This window comes from Eschscholzia californica, unplaced genomic scaffold (genome assembly GCF_041429995.1).
Source record: "Eschscholzia californica isolate CP2 unplaced genomic scaffold, dmEscCali1.0.p SCAF_4, whole genome shotgun sequence".
Classification (NCBI taxonomy): Eukaryota; Viridiplantae; Streptophyta; class Magnoliopsida; order Ranunculales; family Papaveraceae; genus Eschscholzia; species Eschscholzia californica.
Window position 1 is genome coordinate 51,963,290 of NW_028238461.1, and position 23,942 is coordinate 51,987,231.

At 36.2% G+C, this 23,942-nt stretch overlaps 4 protein-coding genes across 6 annotated transcripts; 2 read left to right on the plus strand and 2 right to left on the minus strand.

Annotated features, from left to right (window-relative positions):
- Positions 1-2,572: 2,572 nt before the first annotated feature.
- Positions 2,573-4,826, minus strand: LOC147545913 (Calcium-dependent lipid-binding (CaLB domain) family protein). The gene has a single exon (XM_086638153.1). The coding sequence runs from the start codon at positions 4,255-4,257 to the stop codon at positions 2,905-2,907; it is 1,353 nt and encodes a 450-aa protein (XP_086494279.1). The 5' UTR covers positions 4,258-4,826; the 3' UTR covers positions 2,573-2,904.
- A 1,046-nt stretch (positions 4,827-5,872) lies between these two features.
- LOC147545914 (P-loop containing nucleoside triphosphate hydrolases superfamily protein) lies at positions 5,873-18,805 on the plus strand. The gene is made up of 32 exons (XM_086638154.1): positions 5,873-6,201; positions 6,308-6,397; positions 6,946-7,064; positions 7,386-7,499; positions 7,593-7,674; positions 7,805-7,872; positions 7,966-8,040; positions 8,164-8,309; positions 8,379-8,481; positions 9,324-9,404; positions 9,535-9,603; positions 9,698-9,757; positions 9,999-10,160; positions 10,327-10,386; positions 11,138-11,395; positions 11,469-11,534; positions 11,611-11,790; positions 11,900-12,004; positions 13,185-13,334; positions 13,746-13,859; positions 13,955-14,041; positions 14,115-14,318; positions 14,413-14,607; positions 15,490-15,696; positions 15,791-15,880; positions 15,972-16,112; positions 16,191-16,288; positions 16,474-16,546; positions 16,770-16,867; positions 17,807-17,879; positions 18,049-18,120; positions 18,233-18,805. Exons 1-32 carry the CDS (start codon positions 6,078-6,080, stop codon positions 18,464-18,466), a joined length of 3,798 nt encoding a protein of 1,265 aa, XP_086494280.1. The 5' UTR covers positions 5,873-6,077; the 3' UTR covers positions 18,467-18,805.
- On the plus strand, positions 18,639-23,809 carry LOC147545915 (Tetratricopeptide repeat (TPR)-like superfamily protein). 3 transcript variants are annotated; one of them, XM_086638155.1, is made up of 5 exons: positions 18,804-20,045; positions 20,444-22,860; positions 22,983-23,095; positions 23,261-23,338; positions 23,437-23,809. In XM_086638155.1, exon 2 carries the CDS (start codon positions 20,607-20,609, stop codon positions 22,815-22,817), a length of 2,211 nt encoding a protein of 736 aa, XP_086494281.1. In that variant the 5' UTR covers positions 18,804-20,045; positions 20,444-20,606; the 3' UTR covers positions 22,818-22,860; positions 22,983-23,095; positions 23,261-23,338; positions 23,437-23,809. The 3 variants fall into 3 exon arrangements, with proteins under 3 accessions (XP_086494283.1, XP_086494281.1, XP_086494284.1); XM_086638157.1 differs by having other exon boundaries at positions 18,639-20,045; positions 22,983-23,338; XM_086638158.1 differs by lacking the exon at positions 18,804-20,045 and having other exon boundaries at positions 20,481-22,860; positions 22,994-23,095.
- LOC147545916 (DTW domain-containing protein) lies at positions 18,748-19,685 on the minus strand. Its single transcript, XM_086638159.1, has one exon. The coding sequence runs from the start codon at positions 19,683-19,685 to the stop codon at positions 18,867-18,869; it is 819 nt and encodes a 272-aa protein (XP_086494285.1). The 3' UTR covers positions 18,748-18,866.
- Positions 23,810-23,942: the final 133 nt, after the last annotated feature.

The following is a 23,942-nucleotide window of genomic DNA, read 5'->3' on the forward strand; positions in this document are numbered from 1 at the left end:
TCCTTGTTATAAAAGTGATTTACTAAATTCAAAATTAGGCCCTTTTTAAATATGGTTGATGCCCCCAAAAAATCTTTTAGAACAAACTAAGGGGCCAAAAAGTAAATAACTCTAAAAATATTTAGAGAAATCAAAGATACTTCATCTCTTCTTCATTTCATCACCTCTCTCTTTGATGTGTCTTTAAAAGAAGAGAGCCCTTACCTCGGTGAATCACTAATTAGGGATATCAAGTGTAGCCAGATAGTGATTCTATGAAGGTAGACAATAACTGAGAGAGGACACTTGTAGCACCCTTACTTTATAAGGGTGCTGCTAGCAAAAACGAGGGTGCAAATAGCAGCACCCTTATAAACCCTTAAACCACTTTAACCCTTCCCACCCTTTTATTTTCTTTTTCCTTGTTCCTTTACCCGAGAGTGTGAAGTGGGGAGGTGATTGAGTGGGAAAAGGTTTAGAGAGAGAGTAGGGTTTAGAGAGAAAAAGTGAAGAAGAAGGATAAAGAAGATCAAAAAGCTTTGTTAGGGTTTGGTTTCTTCATCTTTGTGCTTCATTATCAGGTAAGTTTCTTCTTCCCTAGGGTTTACATAGCCATCTTTAATTTTTAACCTAGTTTTGGATAGTAGGACTATAATAGCTTTGAACCATTGTTGTTTACTAGGTTATCATCAACTTAGAACCAATTAGTACTACAATAGATATCCATTATGATTAGAGACTATTTACAACAACAATATAGTAACCCTAGACGATTATAGTTATATTAATGGGGTATGTATACCCGGACAACAACCTAGACTATTAGGATAATATAAACATAGTAGAAAATACATCCGGGCAGCAGCCTAGACGCTAATGATTATTCGTGTTTATGTTATTGTTGTTGATAATTGATTGTATGAGATTATTTGTGTGATATTGGAGCATGAGTGCTACCAATAGTTGTGTGTGATAAATTGCTTTAGGTTGTTAACCTAGAAAGCATAAGCTAGTCGGAACCAAGATTGGTTGGCTCGACATGTGAGTCGATTGCAAACACTAGTTATTTATGTGATATTAGATAACTTGGTGGACCATGATCTTGAGTTCCGTTAATGGAATGAACTAAGACTGGTTGGCTCGACATGTGGATCGATTGCAAACACGGGTTTGTCAATGTGATATTGGACAACCCAGTGATATGGATTGACGATTGTAATCCATAAGTAATCGGTGGTTGGCTCGCTTCCTGCTCATATGTTCTCGTGTTGCACGGATCCCCTTTTTGGGATGTATCCATAGTTTATGAAGAGGTCTAAGTCGATGCAAACACAAGATCATTCTTGTGGACCACATACTTCTAGTTTGAGAAGTAATTACCAACTAGAGGTTGGTTCGCCTCCTGCTCATATGTAAAGTGCTCGTGTTGCACTGTGCTCGTGTTGCACGGATCCCTTTTTTGGGTGGTATCCTTTGTCTATTGAGAGGTTTAAGACGATGCAAACACGAATGGTAAGTGACGCTATCTCGTGGACCTCAAAATTGGTTATGCCCCTCCAAAAGGAAAGTTGTATTGTATGAATCTCTTCAACCGTGTAATAGGTTGACTTCAATTGTGTTGGTATGAAAGGTGTAACACAATGGACCGTTATTATTGATCTGTTGTTCGATACTTGGTTTTGTGTTGAATTGGTCTATTTAGACCTTAGGTAATTAGAAATCTACTAGCTGGGTTCTGACCCAGCCTACTATTTTTCAGGTGATAGAGATCGGGGAGCGCCACCAGTTTGATCTCAGTTCGTCAGCTCGGAGTTTCTTTCTTAGTGTTCGCTTTCGAGATTAGGTAGTTATTTGGATTTTCGCCTCCTAGACAGTTATTTATTTCATTCGATATTGTCCGACCTACGTGTCGATGATTTAGTAACATTGTTTGAGTTAAGAAAGTTTTAATGGATTTCTTTTAGATGATTTATTGATTCTTATGAGCTTCACATTTGATATTATTTGTCTCTTTTGATGGATATATCGACTATGTTTACTGTTCTGCGGAGAAATGCTTTGAGTTTAGGTTTTCATGGCCGCCGACGTGGAAATCTAGATTTGGGGCGTTACAACACTCGACCCACGAGTCACTGGTATTGGGGTGACTGTTATATTATCTTCCTTCCCTGGGCTTTCTCAAGATACTGAAGCTCAAAATTGACCACATTTGAATGTCACTTTTGTAGCTGGTGCCTGGTGGTACATTGTCTGAATGCTGCTATTATGCATATTCCCATGGTTTATAAGCAAGGTATAGAAGTGGTTTCATGATCTTGAGATAGAATATCTCAAAATTCATGGCGGAGAACTTGTTTTACAAAATTCATTGTCACAATGACAAGAAAGGGTTTCATAACGGTTCCACAGGCTTTTTTTCTCACACTATACTACTTGTTTCTTTTTTATCAACTGTTGAGGATAAACATGGGAAATCACTGAAAATGGAGTATTCGATAGTTAGATTGAAGATAAAAAGAGAAAAATAGGAATGTCAAGTTCAGACATTTGAACAGTTTAGAAATCAATCATGTTATCATGGAGCGTAGCAACATCAGAAAAAGTAATATTCATTCAACATTTCAACCCTATAGACGTAGTCGGAAATGTTACAGATAGAAGATATTCGGACTGACATGCATTCTGATTTTACAATGAAGAAGACTATTACTCGGTAAACTCAATTCCAACAGAAAAACAATCACCGAACTATCGAAAAGCTATAGAATGAATACTAGAAAACAATATAAATATTTCATGGACAAAGAGACGAGACATTACTCACAGAACATCACAAATCACGCGGATGGAAATGCAGTTATATTGCTCCATTCTCATCTACCAGGAAGTAGTTAGAACTGGTATCGAGATTATAAATATTATTGGTTAGAAGAATGCTCGACTACCATAGAAAACCCTCGACCCATCCTTCTTCTTTCCATCTGTCTTCTTCTCATCCATGTCTGTCTTGTTGTTATTACCATTTTGCTGTATTATATCACCGTTGTCGTTGGATTCTGGTTTGTCAAGATCCATTGGAAGCTTCATTTTCGCTAAGGACTCTGTAAATTGCTGCATACTTCTCATGTACATATCGACAATCTGTTTCTGCATTGCTGATTGTTCAGCTTCAAGGTTGATATTCGAAAGTGGAGCCGGAAAAACTGGACCATATGCAGCAGAATTCATATTGCTTTCTTTTGAATTCTCATCATCTTTGTTAGGGAAATCCGAGTCCTTCTCGTTCCTGATTTCGTTCTCTTTCTTCGAAGTTGGTGTTTCCGGAGAGGCCCCGGGACTTTGATGTGCATCAGTACATAGAGAAGCAACATGAGAATTAGACGACTCACCGTTCGCCCGTCCTTTTTTGTCGATAGAGTCACCCGAGTTCCTATCATCACTTAAGCTGGTAGTAGTCGAACCAAAGAACTCAGAATTCTGAATGCTTCCGTTTGGAGAAACATATTCACCATTATTCTCCTCAGATGAATTTAAAGTCATTTCATAATCATCCACAGGTTGTGAGAAAGCACCAAGGTGCAAAAATGAACCAGGTCCAAGTAGAAATGGTTTTAGACTAGAATTTCGCTCGAAAAACTCGGTAACCATCTGTTGATTCTGTTTCACCATATTAATATCAGGAAACTCGATTCTCTCATATTCAATGTGGTTCGAAATGTCCTTAGAAACTTGACGATCGAGCAATACAACCTCAGAACTTATGGATGAATTCGAAACAGATTCAGATGATTTTGGAGAAAGATGAATGGGTAGAGTGGTATGAAGAAACAAAGTCAATTGAACCGTTCCGGCCGGTGAATGAAAAAGATCAGTAGATGAAAGGGTGAAATCTTGAGTAACTTTACCTTTTCCTGCAACAGAAGACATGGGTACTAAAGCAAACCCTAAAAGTTGATCTTCCATGTGAATTCTAACTCTACTAAACATCCAAATCTCACATTTAAGGACTGAATCAAGTTGGGTAATTTTCATTCTTAGGTTTTCATTGAATTCAGGGTTTTTACCACCACCAATGATGATTCTAGTTGAAAGAGTTTCATCTGGACTATAAGTAAGTGAGAATTTGGCATAAACATCTTGATTATTATAGATACAAATATTATGTATATTTCTAGCATGATGAACAAATATATCAAGAAGACCAGAGAATCCATCTTCACCATCTGTATCTGAATTAGGATCATAACAGAATCTACTTCTTTCATTAAAAGAATCCATTCAAACCCAAAGTAATTCTTCTTGTGGGTTTCCTTGGAATTCAAAGAAACAGAGGTCACCAACTAGTTTGATTAAGAAGCAATTCTAGTTTTACTTTTTTTCTTTCTTCCCCACTTCTATTTTTTAGATTCTTAATAAAAAAAAAAAGATGATAAAACTTGCTAACAATAAGAGAGAGAGAGATGAGAAGCTTACTAGAGATGAAAAATGGAAGGTTTCTTCTTTAGTGAATTGAGGAAAATTCTGCTTAAAGGGGAGTTGGTAGGTGAGATTGAAGGAAGAGTGAAGTCAAGTAGTGATGGTGATAGTGATGAAATTGATGATGATGCTTTGGAAACTCATTAGTTTAGAGTTGATTCTACTTTTCTATTCTCATTCTTCTTTTTTGTTGGGGTGGGTGGAGATGGATTTTGAGATTTTTCTTCTTTCCAATTTTTCCTGTTTGGTGCTTTGCTTGACATTTCAGCTTCAATGGAATGGTCTGCTCCACTGAGGTAAATGGAGGCCCCCACTTTTGCATTTTGCCTCTCTCTCTCCTTTACTCTCTCTACTAATCTTCACTCCTACAAAGTATCAAATCTAAGTGGGATAGATCTTTTCTTAGGCAAATGATTTTGGTAGATGTATAATAAATGTTGATATCATTTCCTATTTGTGAATTACAAAATTCTAAAGGGGTTTCTATTCGACATATATGATTTTAAGAGAGAAGTGAACTCAAACACAATTTCAATAGAAAAATTGATCTCGTTTTCTATCTATATTCTGCCACGTTCAACTAAATCACGTTATGATTTTAAACGTTTATAAATCACACAGATACCATATTTTTGTGAAAATAAACATAGACTATCAGCTCATAAATAAAGCTGACTATTAACAAAGAAGGCCCTCTAGTATACTTAAGAGCGTGACATGTATGTGAAAATTCTAATATTAAGTTATGAATGAAAGTTTTGTGTTCCAACATCTTCTCTCTACAAACCTCGACAAAGTATTGAAACTTCATCCATTCATTTGATGGGGCTATAGTTTGGAGATGGAATGTGGAATTTCACATTGAAGGAGGAATCTTGAAATAAAGATAACATCTAGTTTTATTTTGGTGTGGCATTTCTTTTCAACTAATATCCATCACACCTTGATTAGATGACACACCAACTTAGTAAGAGCCTTTCCCTCTTATAATAACATAAAAACTTGATTACATCTAAAACATAAAGATAAGACAATATCCATGTTAAGGAACACGAACTATTACTTTCAAAAAAAAAAATGAACATGAACAATTCTAACTGTTCGATGATCTAATTCTATTTTCGCAAGAATTATAACCTAACTCCATTTTCTAAATTGAAAACTTTGGACTATAGTCAAATTCTAACCACCAATTATCTGCCTCCAACCATGCTATAACTTTCTCATCAAAAAAAAATCCATGCTATAACTATCTTTTATGTAAAATTACAAAATAGTAAAGTATTCTTAACAAAAGTAATCAATAGATAAACAGAATGCAAGATTAAGATTCTTCTAAAATATGTAAAATTACAAGTTCACTAGCGTTTACTACTTGACCGGTTGACTAGCGTTGACTGCTTGACAAAACAAGGCCAAATAACGTTGACCAGTTGACTAGCGTTCATTTATCGCGCGGGGTGCGTAAATTGAATCAGGAGAATTTATAATAGGCGGGAAAATCCCCTTCGTAATCAGTTCAAGAAATTCAACAACACGAGAAAGGGGGAAGAAAAATCCTCTGCAAGATTCATAAAACCCCTAAAAGAGATTTAAGCTTTCTCTCTCTACTCTCTCCGATTATGGAGAGAATCTACGTTACCCTTCGGCCAAAGCCTCTTTCTCTAGAAGATGAAAAGACTAGCCCTTGGAAAATTTCAGGCAATTCCATCTTCATCTCTAATCAATCCAGCAAATTCGAATTTGGTAACTATTTCTACTATTTCTCTTTCATTTTCTTGTTCAATTAATACCCTTTTCTTCTAGGGTTTTAGAAATTAAGTCTTACTGTATATACTGTTTCATTTCTTAGATCGGATTTTCAAAGAAGATTGTCGGACGTCTGAAGTTTATGAAGCCCGTACAAAGGATCTGGTTCATGCTGCAGTTAGGGGATTCAATGGTGAGACCCCCTTCTCTCTAAAACCCTAAAATTATGTGCTTGCAAATGATTACCCTTGTTTCTTGCAATGTTTGATTTTTTTCCCTTCACACATTTTTCTAAATTGATCAATTCATGTGCGAGTTTTATTTAGTTTTTATGCATATTCTTTCTTTCTTTTTTTTAAAATTTTTTATCGAAAGAGAACATCTCACTGGATATATGAAGGCAACCTGACATTGAATTCGTGTTTTCGCAATAATAGCTCTATGATGCAAGGAAACTATATTAGGGTCTTATTGATTCTTTTGATAGCTTTACGAAATCACTCATATCCTTTATGGTTCAGTCACCATATACTTTAATTGCTCTGTGATGTAGCTACTGGTAGCCCCTGTTTATGCAAGTAGATAGTTTTTCTTTTTACCTTCTATGAAATGATTAGGTTGTTATTGAAATGAATCTGCCAAGGCATTATTTATTCCTTGGTGCAAATTCTTTATTGTTTTTCCGTTCATCTTTCTTTATTGTTACTATTTTTCTTCTTTTTCTAATTGTTTTCTTTATAGGTACTGTGTTTGCTTATGGACAAACCAATAGTGGCAAAACCCATACCATGCGAGGGTCAGCTACTGAACCAGGGGTTATCCCTCTTGCCGTCCGTGATTTGTTTCGAATAATACAAGAGGTATCACTTTCCTGATACAAAATGAGGTTGCAAAAGTGCTCCAGTTGTTTTGTAGGCAAATGTTGTATAGTAATTGAATTCATTGACTAGTGAAGTAGTAAAGACAAGATTAGGCATAAGGCTTCCCACATCATAGTGCAAACAATTATTACCAATGTTAGTCGAGCTCAACAGAAAAACTAAATCCCTTTGAAGTCATAGACTTCGGGAGTATTGTATCTTTTACCATCCCATGGGTGTTTCACTGTAGCACATTTATGGTTATTGTGTTGTTACTTACGAGAGACTTTTTTTTTTTTTTTGATATTTGTCTATTTTTAGGATGGGGATCGAGAGTTTCTTCTGCGGATGTCTTATATGGAAATCTATAACGAGGAGATCAATGACTTGTTAGCTCCAGAGCACAGAAAGTTACAGATTCATGAAAGTCTTGACGTACGCATTTTTATTTGTCAAAATCTGATTTTCAATGTTTGACTAGTAAACAATCCCTTTGAGTTTGTACTGCGTTTTTTCCTGTTGTTGAAGAGAGGGATATTCGTCGCTGGTCTGAGAGAAGAAATTGTCGCAACTCCTGAACAAGTTCTTGAGTTGATGGAGTTCGGCGAGTGTGAGTCTATCTATCTTTCTCATTCTCTCCACTGACGTCTTTCTATTTTCATATTTTTAAATCTGTGTCTTCATATGGTCAAACATTGTTAGGAAATTGATGGTTGCTTATTTATTTTCCTAACACGCAGCTCACCGTCACTTTGGGGAGACAAATATGAATGTCTACAGTAGCAGATCTCATACAATATTTCGCATGGTAGGCTATTGCTACTAGTTATTTAGTCGCTGGCCTGGTTAGCAAATACTAAATACCAAATAAGTATTCATACTTTTCTTATCCGAAATTCAGATAATTGAGAGTAGAGATAGGACTGAAGATGGTGAAGTGGGTGTTTCGTGTGATGCTGTTCGTGTTTCTGTTCTTGTATGTGGTTATTGCTCTAACTTTATCCATCTCCTTTTTTCTTGTTATAAACTGTTTCTTTTTTTATTATTTAATGACATCACATGATATTTCCGTGCAATACTGATGATGATCTGCTACTAGAGCTTAGTGGACTTAGCTGGTTCAGAACGTGCAGCAAAAACTGGTGCAGAAGGAATGCGCCTGAAAGAGGGTTCCCACATAAACAAAAGCCTGATGACACTTGGTACTGTGATTAAGAAGCTGAGTGAAGGTGCTGAAAGTCAGGGGTAAGTTCAGTTCATTGGTCAGTGTTTGTATTTTTTACCATTTCCTCATGTTACTTGCTTCTATTGCAGGGGTCATGTGCCCTACAGAGATAGCAAACTCACACGCATTTTGCAACCGTCATTGGGTGGGAATGCTAATACTGCTATCATATGTAATATTACCCTTGCACAGGTACCTACACAATTACTCTATCAACTTTGATCTCTCCAAGTGAAAACATGGTAGTCATACTAACTTTGTTAAGCAGGATCTTAATCTTTCTTATTCATTGAGTACATGGTTGGATCTTTTCAGTTTGGGTTTCCTCGATGTATTATGTTTCCTCGATTTATTTATTGGTTGCTTTTCTTTTGAAATGTTTATTTTCAGTTTTAAAATGTTTATTGTTTCTCCAATATTGCGACAATATCTAGCTAGTGATAATTTTATATGCCTTTTCTTAGATATAACTATAGGATTTTTTCCATGAAAAACATTAAAGTTTTTTTTTCTTTCCAAAATGTGATTTCACTAGTATCTTAATGTGGGGAAGCCGTGTAGCATTTAACTGGAGGTCAAATGGAGACAGAATTGTCGATATAATTCCCTAGGTAGAAACCCTTCGGATGAGATTTTCAACCTTAGAATGAAAGTTCCATGGTTCAGTTATCAGGTCAAGGTAAGGATAAAATTTGATAGTTATGGAAAGGAGGAAAAAACAGTCATACAACATGGACTGCCTTGTGTAGCTATAGCGAATATTCAAGCATCCTCGTTATAATACAATATTCGAGTTGTTGTTAATCTTTCATGTGTGTTCAACTAGCTTCAGTCACTCTTCAAGACTCACTAGTTTCTGAATAAGCGTTGCGTTGTTTCCTTTTTTTTTCCGGGTTATATTACTTCTTTTGACGCGGCATTGTGTTTCTTACTGTGTTTGTTGTTGCCTGTGCGGCTGTGCTCATATTTGTTCAATCCTCAAAATTTTTTTACACTACTTTGTGACCCCATCTCTACTTTCACTTTTATGGCAGATCCACTCAGATGAGACAAAAAGTAGTCTTCAATTTGCAAGTAGAGCTTTACGCATTACAAATTGTGCACACGTGAACGAGGTTTCATTGTGACTCCAATTTTACATTTAACATGCATTTCTGCTTCAAATTGAAGCACTTTTACTACTTCACGTTTAGACTGTTTTTCGATTTTATTCAAACTACGAAACCATATATTTCTTGTGAGCAGATTTTAACAGATGCAGCTCTGTTAAAGCGTCAAAAGAAAGAGATTGAGGAGCTTAAAGCAAAATTACAGGTCTTTTATGTCCTATATCTTATCTTTAACTCCAGAAAACATCATTAGAATTTAGAATATCGCTTCTTTAGTTTCTTATATTCTGTTCTTGTAGGGTTCTCACTCTGAGATTTTTGAAGGCGAGATCCTGCAACTGAGAAATACATTGTTAAAGGTCAATGCATTCCCCGATTTGGAGTTTTTGTTATCTATTCTGAATTTCTGATATATGGAGCAAATTTAGTTTTTTTTTTTTTTTTTTTTTTTTTTTTGCTTTCTACCGTGAACTTACGTGTTTACATGAGGTAAAAAGCAAAATAGTATGGAAGACAATCACATTTGTAGTGTCTGTGTTACACATATGTTCGAAGAAGGCATACGAATTTACTAAAGCTAGCAAACTTTCTTTTATATAGAGTGAATTGGAGAGAGAACGAATAGCTTTGGAGTTGCAAGAAGAAAAGAAAGCTCAAGCACTACGAGAGAGGAGGCTCCAAGAACAAGCTAAGAAAATAGAGAATTTAAGTTCGATGGTTTTGAACTCAAACGTGGACGAAAATCGTCCCACGAATAAAAAGGTCAGTTTTATCTCTAATTTGATTAGGACATTTCATTTATGTGTATCTCAGCTTTGTGCAGTTGTACTTATTTTTTTTTGTCTTCCTTAACCCTTCTCTCTCTCTCTCTCTCTCTCTCTCTCTTCAAAAATCTACGTTGATTCCCTTTTTTTCTTATTTGGTGCAGGAGAAGAGGCGAGATACATGGTGCCCAGGTCCCCTTTTACGAGAGACTGTCACCAAGCAGGTGAGTGTCGCTTCTCTTGGATGCTGGAATAATTCATATATGTCATTCAGAACACATCTTTGTGGTAAATGAAGTCATCTCAAAGGCGATGCTGAACTCACGCTTCACAAAAAATAATTTTCACATTCGTTTTTCTACGCAGTAATGGCATCATCTGTATAACTTTCTCAAAGTTAGGTAGTAGTCATGCAGGCTGAGAGAAAGGACAGAAGCATGAAGAATTATTTTCATTTATATAGGAAATTAGTTTGACGTGATAAAATTTGCCAAACTGATACTTCCAAGTTTCTAATGTATTTCTTGCAATAATATTCTTCTTGTCTCATCTTCTAACTGAATATTAGGGTGCAATAAGTTTATGCTTTTGATCTTGAATTTTCTCTGAATGCCAAGGAAGTAGCTTCCGTTGTATGCTTCGTTTTCCTCTAAATTTGAGGAACACATACTTCAATTAAAAGAAAAGTTTTATGAACAAAATTATATTAATCTAGAGCACAAGCACAATGTCAAGAACAAGTGCATCATCTCTCTCTCTCTCTCTCTCTCTGAGCTGAAGAACTTATCTTCGCGCATTGCACAATTAATTATGATTAGTTATTGAGTACCTTACTCTCTCTTCACTTGTAGGATTATGTTTTACTTCAATTTTATTGAACTTGATGCACAGTGTTGCGATAATTAGTATTAGTCAGATTTCTCATTTATTCCAGATAGTGGAATGTTGAATTAACTTACTCTATTGTCATTTCAGTTGCCTCTCACCAGACCATACTCAAATGCCCCGTTTGAGGACCCTATAAGGCCTGACCGAGATATGGGACTACCTGTTCCTTTCGAAGAACTAGAGAAAGAAAATGAGGTGGTCGGTGTTGATATCACTCAAGATATCTGCATGCCAGAAGATGACAGGAGTAACTTGTTGGAGGATTGCATTCTTCCAAACGCTAATGCATTGCTGTGTGTAACTAATAGGAGAAAACCACCACTTAAGAAGAAGACAACAATTGTAGTATGTATCATTTTCTTAGATAATTTGTTTTAGAAAAACTTCAAAATCTTAACTGGACATATTATTTTTGCAGGAGAACAAGGCGTCAGCTGAAACTCAGACAGCTTATGAAGATTTGCTGTTAGAATTTGAAACTCAGGTTTTTGTCGTTTTGTCCTTCCTTTGGGCTTTTCTTTTTGTTGAAGCCTTCTATAGTTTTAACCTTTTATCGACAGAGAACGACAAAGGACATTCATATCGAATGCTTAGCCACAAAGTTATCCGACGAGGGTTATCATTTGGATGCAAAAAGCTTTTTTCCTTTTACACCATGTGGAAGTACATCTGATGGAGTTAGAGGCTCAGCTTTGAGGGACTCGGAGGCGGTTCTTTTGATTGAGCAACTCCAGGAACAGGTCTCGCAAAAGCTGTTCTTCTAAGTTTTATTTGTTTTTTTCTCTTATATTTGTTCTTTTCAATCTTGGGCATTGACTGGCAGGGTATGCTTAATTCTGGTTAATGTAGATTAAGACATTGCAAATGGAAAAATCTTCTATCCAACAAGACTTCGATAATTTCGTTAAGACAGCAATGGAGCAAAAGATGCATAGTGTGGCCAAAGATGATGAGGTAATCGTGATCTAAATTACAGTACTTTGTTAGCTAACAGGACCCTGTGATTTTCCAGCTTGATATCTAATCTACATTTTCATGGTTTTGCTTTGCATTGCACTAAAAATGTCAACTGACGATACACAGAAGTAGGAGGTCACCTAGACACTTTCTTTGCCTCATTATGGCTTCTGAAGGAATGTAAATTGCAAAATGTGTAATGTTTAGAGAAAGGATTAATTTTGATTCAAAATACGCAAATATTAGTGGTGGAGTTCTGGATGTAGCTTGAACCTTGAGGAACTACACATAATACTGGATAATCTTCCTGCAACTCTAGTGAATAGGTATGCCAGCTCCGAACAAATCCTCCAATTTGCTGTTTAAAAGTTCCAAATCAAGCCAAGGAACAAATAAACATATATAATGAACTACCTAAGTCAAGCAATAAGTTCTAAATGCAATAGGAGTGTCTTTGCTGTAGAAATTGCGGATTGCGCAAATCTCCCTATAGGGTATAAATCCCATTCCTTACTATTCTGTGGCGATTTCTCAAGTCAGTATGAACAATCTTGATCCAGAATTGTCAATTGTGTTGACCTGGTACTTGGTAATTGTTATTTTGGATCAGTTTTGCGTCATCTTTCACTTCTGAAATATCAAGAGGCTTTTATGTAACTTTTTCTGGTCCTACATCCCTTCGAATGTTAAAAGCCTGATATTTTATTGGGCTGTGCCTAGTAAAAATTTGGGAGTTTTCACGCCCACCACAGTTTCCAGTTCTTCTGGATTGGGAGAATGAGGTTGCCTATGTAATCTTTATTGGTCGCTTTTGTGTGATTGAGTCCTTTTGGTTTGTTTCTATATTTGTTTCCTTTGGCTTGTTCCTTTTTTGCCTTCTTGGCACTTAGTAATGAATTTTGTCATTTCTAAAAAAAAAAAGAACAACTCAATCTCTTAACTGAGTTTTTGTTCTGCCTTTTGCTCTTTCATTTATAAACTAGTAATTCCTTTAGTTTCTAGCTTTATAAAGAGAAGTCAGATGAATCAGTTCAACAAGAGAAGCTTGAGGTGGATTTTTTAACACATTTCTTCATTTTACCTCTTTTTTGCTAGTCTTACTTTTCCTGTAACTTTTAGTTGCAATATGTTATGTTACTGTTGCAGCATATTGATTTCACGCTCAACATCTTTTTAGGCTGAAAATGGTAAAGCTATGATGAACATCTCAGCGGAGGTCGAAGCGTTAGTGGTGGAACTTCAGAGTTCAAGAGATGTTAGTGAGAGTATTTGCTCTGTTGTGGACGAGCTATTTCAAAGCTTGTCAGTTGTATCACATATGTTCATGGTTAGTTCACTACCTTCTACTCACAAGTTCATGGCTCTGTTACTGAACACTTCAAAGGGGACACTCTGCTTCGACCCATGTTAGACACTTCATCATACAATTACAAATTTATAGCCGCATGTATATTGGACAAGGGGCGATATTAACTATATCGGAGATTACATCATAAATGCAGAAATATCTAAGTGAATTAAAATACTAATAAAATATGACTTGCACATCAAACTAGCGAACTATAATTTTCTACCATAGTCACAATTAACAATGTCGCACTCAACATACAAAAATGTTGGGCAGTGGGCAGAGGAAAGCTAAAGGTATTGTTTTTTATAGTTTTACGGTCTTGCTGTTACTATACTGTGGCTCCATGTTCTGTCACTATTCAATTCATTTCCTAATTTATGGATGCAGGACCTCAAGTCCTCCATGTGCTTGGATTCTGAACAGTTGAAGTCGATCCTCAGTGACCACAAGAGGATTAACATTTGCATGCGGAATAAGATTTCTGAGCTTGAGAGTGATAAGGTGAGAACATAATAGAGTTGCTACTTGGTAGTCTTTGTTTTATAATGTCTTTGAACTCATCTAGGTAAGTATTCTTCTGGAAATTGTTTTCGCAGTCTATTTTGCAGCACCAGTCCGTCGACCTCTGTAGTCAATTAGACGAACTTAGACTGAACCTCCAACAATCAGAGAAGGTTCTGGTGGTATGTCACTGTACTCGAATCTCATTTGATTAGGAGGTTTAAGGTAGTCTTCTAATCTGACTTGCCCTTACAGGATCGTTGTGAATTGAATGAGTTGGAGAAGAAAGACTTCCTTACTCAGATTCAAAATCTTGAAAAGGAAATATTATGCTTATCATCTTGTTCTTTGGCAAGAGAAAAGGAAAACTTGAGAAAGGAGCTTGAGAAAACGAAATTGAAGTTGAAAGAGACTGAGGCCAAGCTGAAGAATGCTATCCAAGACAAAACCAAACTTGAGGTTTTCGTTTATTCCTTTTCCTGTCTCTCTTCGCTAGTTTTTGTTCGCTGTAAAATATTTTCACATTGATCGCCCTCATTAACATTCCGTATAGGGAGAAAAAGCACAAGCTGAACGAGAGATAAAGCAATTGCATAGTAAGAAAAATCTTCTTGAGCGGGATATCTCCAGACGTGAATCAGTAGCTGACAGAAGGCGTGACTCACTTGTTGACAGAAGGCGTGACTCCAGGACATTTGATTTCAAGAAATCCAAGGGGATTGCTAGTCCTTTTAAACAGACGACACAGGTAAAAGGATGTGGTTTAGAAGGACTCAAGTTAGAAATTCTTAATACTACTGGAATAAGGAAATCATAGTTTGTGCCTTTGTGGTTTCATTCTTAGTCATGAATGCCGAAGTTAAATTTCCTGATCCAACAAAGTTGCCTCGGTTTCCATCATCATCTGCATGCGTTAACATCCCTTGCATTTGTCTATAAGTTTCAATAAATAATATGAAAATAGATATGGTATTTTACAAATATATTTATAATAAATATGATTTGCAAAAACTTCTATAGCAATTTATGTTTAAGATCACGGAGAATCATGAATAACCTAATATCGTTGTTCAAGTCTTGATGCACTGAGTACACAAGTTATTGTCATATTGATACTTGTATTGAAACATGTCGATACTTAGGCTCTGTGGCCGAAAGGCGCATTGTTTTTTTAAGCAGCTGGTTTCTAGTTGTAAGCTGCAGCAGCAGTAAGCGAATCAGTTTTTTGTCCCCAAACAATTAACCCCGTCAGAAGCATGCCATTAGCAGCTGTCACTAGTAGCTGGAAGTATGGGTACATAAGATATATCTAGATATATGCTAAATTGAAACATCTTAAATTTCTGTGATTGCTGTAATTTTAGTTATCTTTTTTTTTGAAAAATTTGAATTAATATAAGAAGAAAAATTACATCAGGGGAGGAACATAACGAATTTGTTACTTATTACGTAAATTTCTGTGATTGCTGTAATTTTAGTTATCTTATTACGTAACTTCGACGCTCTTACTTCAATAACTATACCCGTGCGGCCGTGCCTTTGCAAACTCATGTGTTTGGTCATGGCTTCACCAACACGCGTGTTTTTTTTCTTCTGTGTCTGAATATATTCATCTTACCATCATTATAAGGGAGAATACAAAAAGCTAGAAGTCCTTGCATTTGAGATGGAAACAACTATTGCTTCTCTGGAAGAAGAGTTGGCAGCTGTACATGTAGAAAAGGAGGAAACCTTAATTAAGAATGAAATGCTGGCTTCAGAATTGGAACTTGTGTCTATCAATTTGAGTAAAACAAATTCCGATATGGAAGTGTTGCGAGAAGAGGTTTCAGGCATGGTAAGCTTTTCAGCTTTGTTCTCTAACTTTCTGTTTTTTGGAGTCATTTGTAGAATCAAAAGAATTTGAATATTTTACAATTTTTTGGTTAAAGAAAAGTAGGCTGGCTGAGTCCGAGTCATCCTGTAATGAAATGGAAGCATCTATCAGCCTTTTGTTGGAGGAAAAAGAAGAGCTGGCAATGGTACTAACCCACTATTTTAGATTTCATTCTCTCTCTCTCTCTCAATGTGATGTAATATTTTGTTTTATCAGTTTATTATTTGAATCTACAGCAACTCGCTAATTCCCTTTTGGAAATGGAAGAGGAAAAAGTAATATGGTCGTCTAAGGAGAAAGCTTCTATTGAAGCACTTGCGGATAAGGCAAAGTTATCAAATGCTGAACTTGCATCGTTGTCGAAGGAGATAGAAGAGGTATATTTTGTCTGCAGAGTCTTCTTTCAACCTGGTGCTTTATGTATGCGATTTAACATTCAATTTCGTATATTGAAGGTGAAGCATGAACTTGAGTCCTTCAGAAATGAATGCGAGGTCCTAAAGGAAAAGTTAAAACTTTGCGAGGAAAATGCTGACTGGGAGAGAAAATGCAGGTTTGTTTTACTTTTGCTTCTTGAAGTAATTACTATTCTATTCACTTGCCCCAAAAAAGAAGTGCCTATCTGTTTTTACTGCTCCTTAAATGGGTATTAGAGTGGTTGGTACAGGAGTTGATCATTATCTTTCAGAAATTTTAATTTGATTCCTTCTTTATTTGAAATTTCATTTTCTTCTGTAGTATGGATAAAACAGTTGAGATTGATCAGCTAAGACTCGAGATTTCCAACATGGAGAATGAAACTAGTCGAGAGGTAAGACTAAAATCCTGATGACACTGTTAGCTGTGTTGTTTGCACTAATAATATCGTCTTGTTACGGTTAGCACTAAAACTAGTTATTGTTCTATTGCCACTCTCTTTGATGTCACTACAACTATCAATTGTTTCGGATGAGTTTTCATATTGCTTACTGCCTGCTCTTATGCTTTGTGGTCATTTTGAGACATAAACTGACGTCAAGTATTTTAAATTGAAGGTAAAACATGAACTTGAGTCTTTCAGAAATGAATACAATGTGCTAAAGGAAAGGTTAAACCTGTCAGAAGAAAATACCAAATGGGAGAAAAAATGCAGGTATCTTTTTTCGTTTTTGTACTTGTGCTCTCTTTCTGATTCAAACTTCGAAGTTCCCATTGTCTTTAAGCTCTTTGCCAAAAAGTTATACTGTTGCTCACGACTGTTCAAGATTTGATAGGAGAATTTCATTGAGAACTTCACTCCTTCAAGGTCCTTCCATCATCACACATCCTCCTCTGGCGTGATTTTTGCTTGATTCAAAATCTCCAGCAAAGTTCCAATCTGATCTACCTCCTAGTCGCTGCTCGCCCCTAAGAAAGCGAAGATCCCAACTCACACCATTCTCCATATCGCTGTAGAACTCAAACACCGAGCCTTTTTGCTTGAGCGAGATTTACGAAGGAGTAGGGAGTATCTTTAAGCGGTCTTCCCTGCACCAAACATGACCCTTTTGGGTTTCAAAGATTTCCAGCCTCCCCAACTCTCCTCACACTTGTCCACTATAAGTCTCCGACAAAGGGCTTCCTTATCCACTCCAAACCTCTACAACCACTTGGCTAGCTAATAATTATTCATGTCTTTCAGGTTGTTCGATACCCAAAACCCCTTGTTCTTGGGGTACACACCTTCATCCGTTTCTCTTCCATTCTGAGTCCTCGACTGGTCATGGACTATAAGTTTTCAAATGACGTGTTTAGTATAGAGGTATCGGTACATGATGTTGTTACACCAAGTTTCAGTGGTATTCGGTACCCTGAGAAGGCAATTAAATTCTCATGGTTGACATAAAGAACACTCACCTACAAGACTTCTGTCCAAAATGTTGCGGATTTCTTTAGCTTGGGTTCATGTAGATTGGTTGATTTTTTAGGTCTGATGCAGTACGTTTTTCAGTTACAGAATATTAGAACATTAATAACCTTGGGAGTTGATAGTAATAGAAGTCTGAAATGACTCTGTTTGCTTTCACTATTCTGACTTTCATTTTGTCAGCAGTATGGAGAAGACTGCAGAGATTGATCGGCTAAAACTCAAGATTTCCGAAATTGAGACAGAAAACTGTCAGGAGGTAAGACTTCAGTTACTAAAACATTACTTCCTCAAGTAGTAGTGGCAAAAAGTTAATATTGAAAAAACTTAAAGAATATCCTGATGGTAATGGTATTCTAATCTCGCAATATTTAATAAATTTATGTTGTAATTCTCGTGAATCTAACCCATATGAAATATTTTAACAGTTAACAAAAGCTAGAGTTGATATGGATGAACTTCGTAGAAAACTATCTGATTTAGAGATGAAGATTCATCAAGTGAGTGTTTTCCTTCTTCTACAGCTGTTTCTTAGTTTAAGTTTTTGTGCATTCACCAAATCGGGAATGTTTTCTTTGTCTTGTTCGATTCGTCAAATTATCACTTCTACAGGATACAATATGTAATATTAACGAGAAAGCTAAGCTAAGGATGAGGCTTCGAAGTACACAAGCAAAGCTTGATGCTCACCGAGGCAGACACAGAGAAGCAATGGACGAAATAGTGTTTATGAACAAGCAATATGAGGAAGCATCAACTAATCTAAAGAAACAGTTAGCAGCGAAAGGGATTGAACTCCTTCACTACAAGAAATTAGAAGCTGAAAAGAAGATGCAAGCCATGTAGATCGGAACATCATTGTTGTATCATTATATGTATGTCAAAAAGGGTTTCTTTTGTTAGTTATAGTAGTCACAAGAGAAATCCCATATATTTTTATACCATACGAAAATTGGTTTCTATTTCGAAACCAACCTATCAATGTATTTAGCATGTGTTATGTGCTCAAATTGTACTCGATGCGAGAAGTTGTTGTCACATCATATCAGTTGCGAACTTTATCTGTCTGTCTGTTTAAATTCAAATGTATAGATTGTACTATCAGTACTTCAATCGAGAATCAAGAATCAAGATCAATCATGATTTTGAATTTATATATTCTAAAGTTACACATTTTGAAATCAATATTAATTCATTCATTCACTATAAATTGACATGAAAAAAATCTCTAAATTTAGATTGCATTTCATTCTCCATTGTTATTCTTTATCTTCTTCAATAACTTTGCTCTGGGTTTTACAGTTTTTTGAATCAAATAAGAAGTCTGAAACTTAACCATAGCTCTCAAAACTGAAATCAATTTCTCTTCAATTTCAAGTCCATGATTAGGAGGCTCAAGAACCCTAAGAGATCTTGCTACTGCTTCAATTGTACTCATACACCCACCAAATGGTTCTTTCCTAAGTATCAATTCTGAATCAAATATACTCTCCCCATCAACCTCAACATCATATTTCAAACAAACCCTAGTTGCAAATTTAGACAAAAATGGTAAACTAGCATTAACCATCTCTTTTGCATGCTTCCATGTCCCATCAAACACAATCAAAACCCTATTTTGATTCTCACCCAATCTTGAAGAAACAGAAGAAACCCATTCATTCAATTCAATAGCTGGTGAAGAATCAGTACCTGGAAATAGAAATATCGCTTGGGAGTTGGAAATCGAAGTAGTGGTGGAGTTGTAGAGAGAATCAAGAAGTGGGGAAGAACCAAGATTAATGCGTCTACCAATTAGGGTTTCACAATTTTGAAGGCATTTAGTTAAGATTGGAACAGTGGCTAGTTTGTGACGAACTTCGTGAGGGTGATGTAAGATTAAGATTTGAGTAGAGGTTAATAGAGGTTTGGGTGGAATTAGGTTACAGAGACAGACTTTAACAGGTCTTGAACATCCATGAATGCATATTTCTCTTCCTTTTCCATTGAGTTCTTCTTCTTCCCCATTTCTTGATTCTTCTTCTTCAAATTCGAAGTGGGTAAGTAGTTCTTCACCATCTTCCATTCAACACTCTTCCCCCCAAACAAGAGAACAAGGGTAGTTTTTTCAAAAAAAAAAAAGAAGGAAGGGTTAAGTTTTGAAGTATAAAACTCTAATGAGTGTATACTTGGTGTAAGATAAATTGGACTCTAAATCATGATGGCTTGAGTAAGGGTTTTTTTTTTTTTTTTTTTTTTGTGTAATGGTAGGACATAATTCTTAAGCCCACGACTTCTTGGGATTGAGTCTCGATAGAAACAGTTTATCACCAAGATTTATCACATGTAATTTAGACACTAAATAAAGTAGATGTTGTCGGACGTTAGGCTTTTTGTTGTCGGGTTTTAGGCCTCTTTAATTATTGGTTTAATTTAAGCAATTATCGTGCTTATCACATCTTCATGATCTATCAATTCTTGTTACGACTAACGTAGATCGTCGATGATTTCTCAAAAAAAAAAAAAAATCACTTGCCTGAGCCTGACTTGTCTTGAGTTTCAATTGTCTAGTACAAATTTTGATTGTCCAAGTCTTGAATAATTTAACCTGGATCTTTCGTCAATCAAAAATTAATCTAAATCAGTCATTCAGACATATCACACTTCAAGAATCAGATAACGACAAAAAATCTGACTCGAAATAAGAATCTAAATCATTTTCGTCAGGAGAACAATTTTCATTTCAGTTTTTTTCTAATTGGATCTATTTAAATTTTAAAATTCGACTCTAAGTCCATTAGACGAATATGTTACAAAACAAACATCTTAAAATTCGACTCTAAGTCCATTCAGGTCTCAAATCATTTCAGATCTGACTTTGAAGAAACCAAACGTGACCTTAAGTGGTGGTCCAAGTTCCCTCTCTTTTTCTTTTGCTGTAAGCAACTCCGGCATGACCTAAAGAGGTCGCCTGAAAGATATAAACAACGGCTACTATTTTTCAAGTATGGCGAAATGTAAAAGTTTCTTCCTCCCGGCTCTTTCAACCCACCCAAGGTATTCTCACCGTTCCTTCTCTACTTCTCTTTTCTCTAACCCTAAACCTGAAACCACCCAGACCCTTGAACACCCTTCAAAGGGTAATCCTCAATCAGAGGAAACAGATTTTACAACATCAATCTCAGACTCTTTTGTTGTAGAAAATATTTTTTCACATTTAAAAAACAGAAAGTTTGAATCTTTAAACCATTTAACATGTCGTTTAAATCCCTCAATAGTTGTTGATATCTTGTACAAATGTTGCGGAAATGTACAATTAGGTTTAAATTTTATTGATTTTTTAGCAAAGTTTCCTACTTTCAAACAGAATTCAAATTCTTTGAGTGCCATGATTCATATATTAGTTAGGGGTAGGAGAATTTCTGATGCTCAAGTTTTGATACTCCGAATGGTACGAAAAAGTGGTGTTTCAAGGTCTCAAATTGTTGATTCATTGGTATCTACTTATCATTATTGTGGTTCAAATCCTTTGGTTTTTGATCTTTTGATAAGGACTTATGTACAAGCTAGAAAACTAAGAGAAGCATCTGAAGCTTTTCGAATTTTGATTAGTAGGGGATTTTCGCCTTCTATAAATGCTTGTAATAGCCTTCTAGGTGGATTAGTTAAGGTTGATTGGGTTGATATGGCGTGGGATATATACGGAGAAGTAACCCGAGTGGGTACCCAAGTAAACGTTTACACTCTAAATATTATGATTAATGCATTGTGTAAGGACGGGAAAATTGAGGATACCAATTTGTTTCTATTGGACATGGAAAAGAAGGGTGTTTTCCCGGATATTGTGACTTATAATACTCTTATCAATGCATATTGTAAGGAAGGGAACTTAGATGAAGCTTTTGAGTTGATGAACTCAATGACAGCTAAAGGTTTAAGGCCGGGTACTGTTGCGTACAATGCGATTATAAATGGTCTATGTAAGGATGGGAAATATGTGGCGGCAAAAGAGACTTTAAGTGAGATGATTAGTATTGGATTGAGTCCTGATACGTCTACCTATAATATATTGCTTGGCGAGTGCTGCAGAAAGGGTAAAGCTGCAGATGCCGAAAAGACTTTTGAGGAAATGGTGCATCATGGCGTTGTTCCTGACTTGGTTAGCTTTAGCTTGCTTATAGGATTGTTTTCTAGGAGAGGGGATGTCCATCAAGCTTTGAGGTACTTTAGGGATATGAATAATGCGGGCTTGGCTCCTGACAGTGTGATTTATACTATGCTTATTGGTGGATTTTGTAAAAATGGGAATATATCGGAGGCCCTTAAGATGCGAGATGAAATGATAGAGCAAGGTTTCCTTCCTGATGTGGTTACTTACAATACACTTTTAAACGGGATGTGCAAGGAAAAGAGGTTGCCTGAAGCCGGCGAGCTTTTAGGAGAGATGGTAGAGAGGGGGATATCTCCTGATTATTACACTTATACGACTCTTATCCATGGCTACTGTCAAGATGAGAATATGGAAAAAGCACTGAACTTGTTTGAGATGATGGGTGAGAGGAATCTCAAGCCGGATATCATTACATACAATACTTTGATTGATGGGTTCTGCAAGGAAGGTGACATGGAGAAGGCTAACGAGTTATGGGATGAAATGATTTGTCAAGGAATATTCCCTACCCACGTTTCTTATAGCATTTTAATAAATGGACTATGTAGTAAAGGTCACGTTACTGATGCACTAAGGTTGTGGGATGAAATGGTTAAAAAGGGTATTCAACCCAATATTGTTACATGTAATTCTATCATTAAAGGGTATTGTCGATCTGGTCTTGCTTCAAAGGCAGACGAGTTCTTGAACAAGATGATTGCCGAAGGAATTGTTGCCGATACAAGAACATATAACACTCTTATACATGGGCTCGTGAGAGAGGAAAATATGGATGATGCTTTCAGTTTTGTTAATAAAATGGAGAGTGAAGGGCTATTACCTGATGTTATTACATATAACGTACTAGCCCATGGTTATTGTGTACAGGGTAGAATGCAAGAAGCCAACCTGATCTTCAGGAAGATGATCCAAAGAGGTGTAAACCCTGATCAATCTACATATACGTCATTAATAAATGGATATGTCGCCAAGGACAATTTAAAAGAAGCATTCCGTCTGCACGATGAAATGTTACAAAAAGGTTTTGTGCCAGACGATATGTTCTAAGATGTTGGTCTGGAATTGACCAAGCCAAATTGATCTGGAGAAGGTAATTCTTGCAGCTATTTTCGTACTCCTCTGAATAAGTCTCTATGTCTATGTTTTCTATAGGTATTTGTTAGTTGTTTAGTTTCGGTTGTGATTAGAATATTGATGGATGTCACTGTATAGTATAATGACAGGTTCAAACCGGTTCGGTTTACACAGAAGACTTTGCTGGATTTCAGACTCCATGTGAGTCGCCGAGACATCTCTGATGACACCTGAGGCTGGAACTTTATGTGGTATCGTTCTTTCGTGACTTGGTGTCTCTATTTTATAATACTCTGAGTTAAATGTTCTGATTAGGAAGTACGACCACCGTGGTTACTTCTTGAAGCATGATACTTAGTATGACGCCTAGTTTTCTTATTGCAAAGCTTATTTTAATTTTGCACTACTAATGCCAGCTGAACTGAGTCCAAAATCTAGTTGTCTATTCTGATTTCTCCGCCGGCAAACTCACGGCTTCCAATCCATTAGGCAAGGTAAGCGTGAGGATGAGCCAACTGCAATTCTTTTAATTTCTGTTTAATCAGGTTTTTCTGTACTTTTAATCATTCCATTTTGCTCTTCATTTCTGCAGTTCGCAGAACGATTTGGAAGAAGAAACTCAAAAGTTAGACACCGAATGCCTAAAATGGTTTGGATTGAGTAAGACTCATTGATGCTAGAAGCTTGCCTTAAAGAAACCTGGGGGGCACAAAGATCGTGCGTAAGCATCTCTGCATGTACTACAACTCGAAGCTAAACGACTGAATCTCTTCGAGCTTCTTTCAATTTCTTGTTGTTTTCTCATGTAAATATAGATGCATACAATCTGGTAGACCAGCTTGCAAAATTGTCTAGAAAGAGAAGAATCTTGCTGGAATGGCAGAATATACACAAGGCCTAACTGGATGATGAACTACTTAAATTTTTATGTAATTTCTTTCGATCCATGAATACAGTTTTTAAAACACCTGTTTGAATAGCTTACTTGTTTGGGGTTTACATTTTTGATCAACCATACGACTAAAAATTAATGGACGACTTTTCACGGTGTAAAATCATTAACATCTAACACGGAAAAATGAATCATATAAATAATTA

What these genes read in the sequence shown, in the direction of transcription:
- LOC147545913 (XM_086638153.1), bottom strand. Translation starts at nt 4,257, where the DNA reads ATGGATTCTTTTAATGAAAGAAGTAGATTCTGTTATGATCCTAATTCA.
- LOC147545914 (XM_086638154.1), top strand. Translation starts at nt 6,078, where the DNA reads ATGGAGAGAATCTACGTTACCCTTCGGCCAAAGCCTCTTTCTCTAGAA. An exon ending in ATTGTGCACACGTGAACGAG is followed by an intron (nt 9,405 to 9,534) that starts GTTTCATTGTGA and finishes TCTTGTGAGCAG; the next exon opens with ATTTTAACAGATGCAGCTCT. An exon ending in AAGACAAAACCAAACTTGAG is followed by an intron (nt 14,319 to 14,412) that starts GTTTTCGTTTAT and finishes CATTCCGTATAG; the next exon opens with GGAGAAAAAGCACAAGCTGA.
- LOC147545916 (XM_086638159.1), bottom strand. Translation starts at nt 19,685, where the DNA reads ATGGAAGATGGTGAAGAACTACTTACCCACTTCGAATTTGAAGAAGAA.
- LOC147545915 (XM_086638157.1), top strand. Translation starts at nt 20,607, where the DNA reads ATGGCGAAATGTAAAAGTTTCTTCCTCCCGGCTCTTTCAACCCACCCA.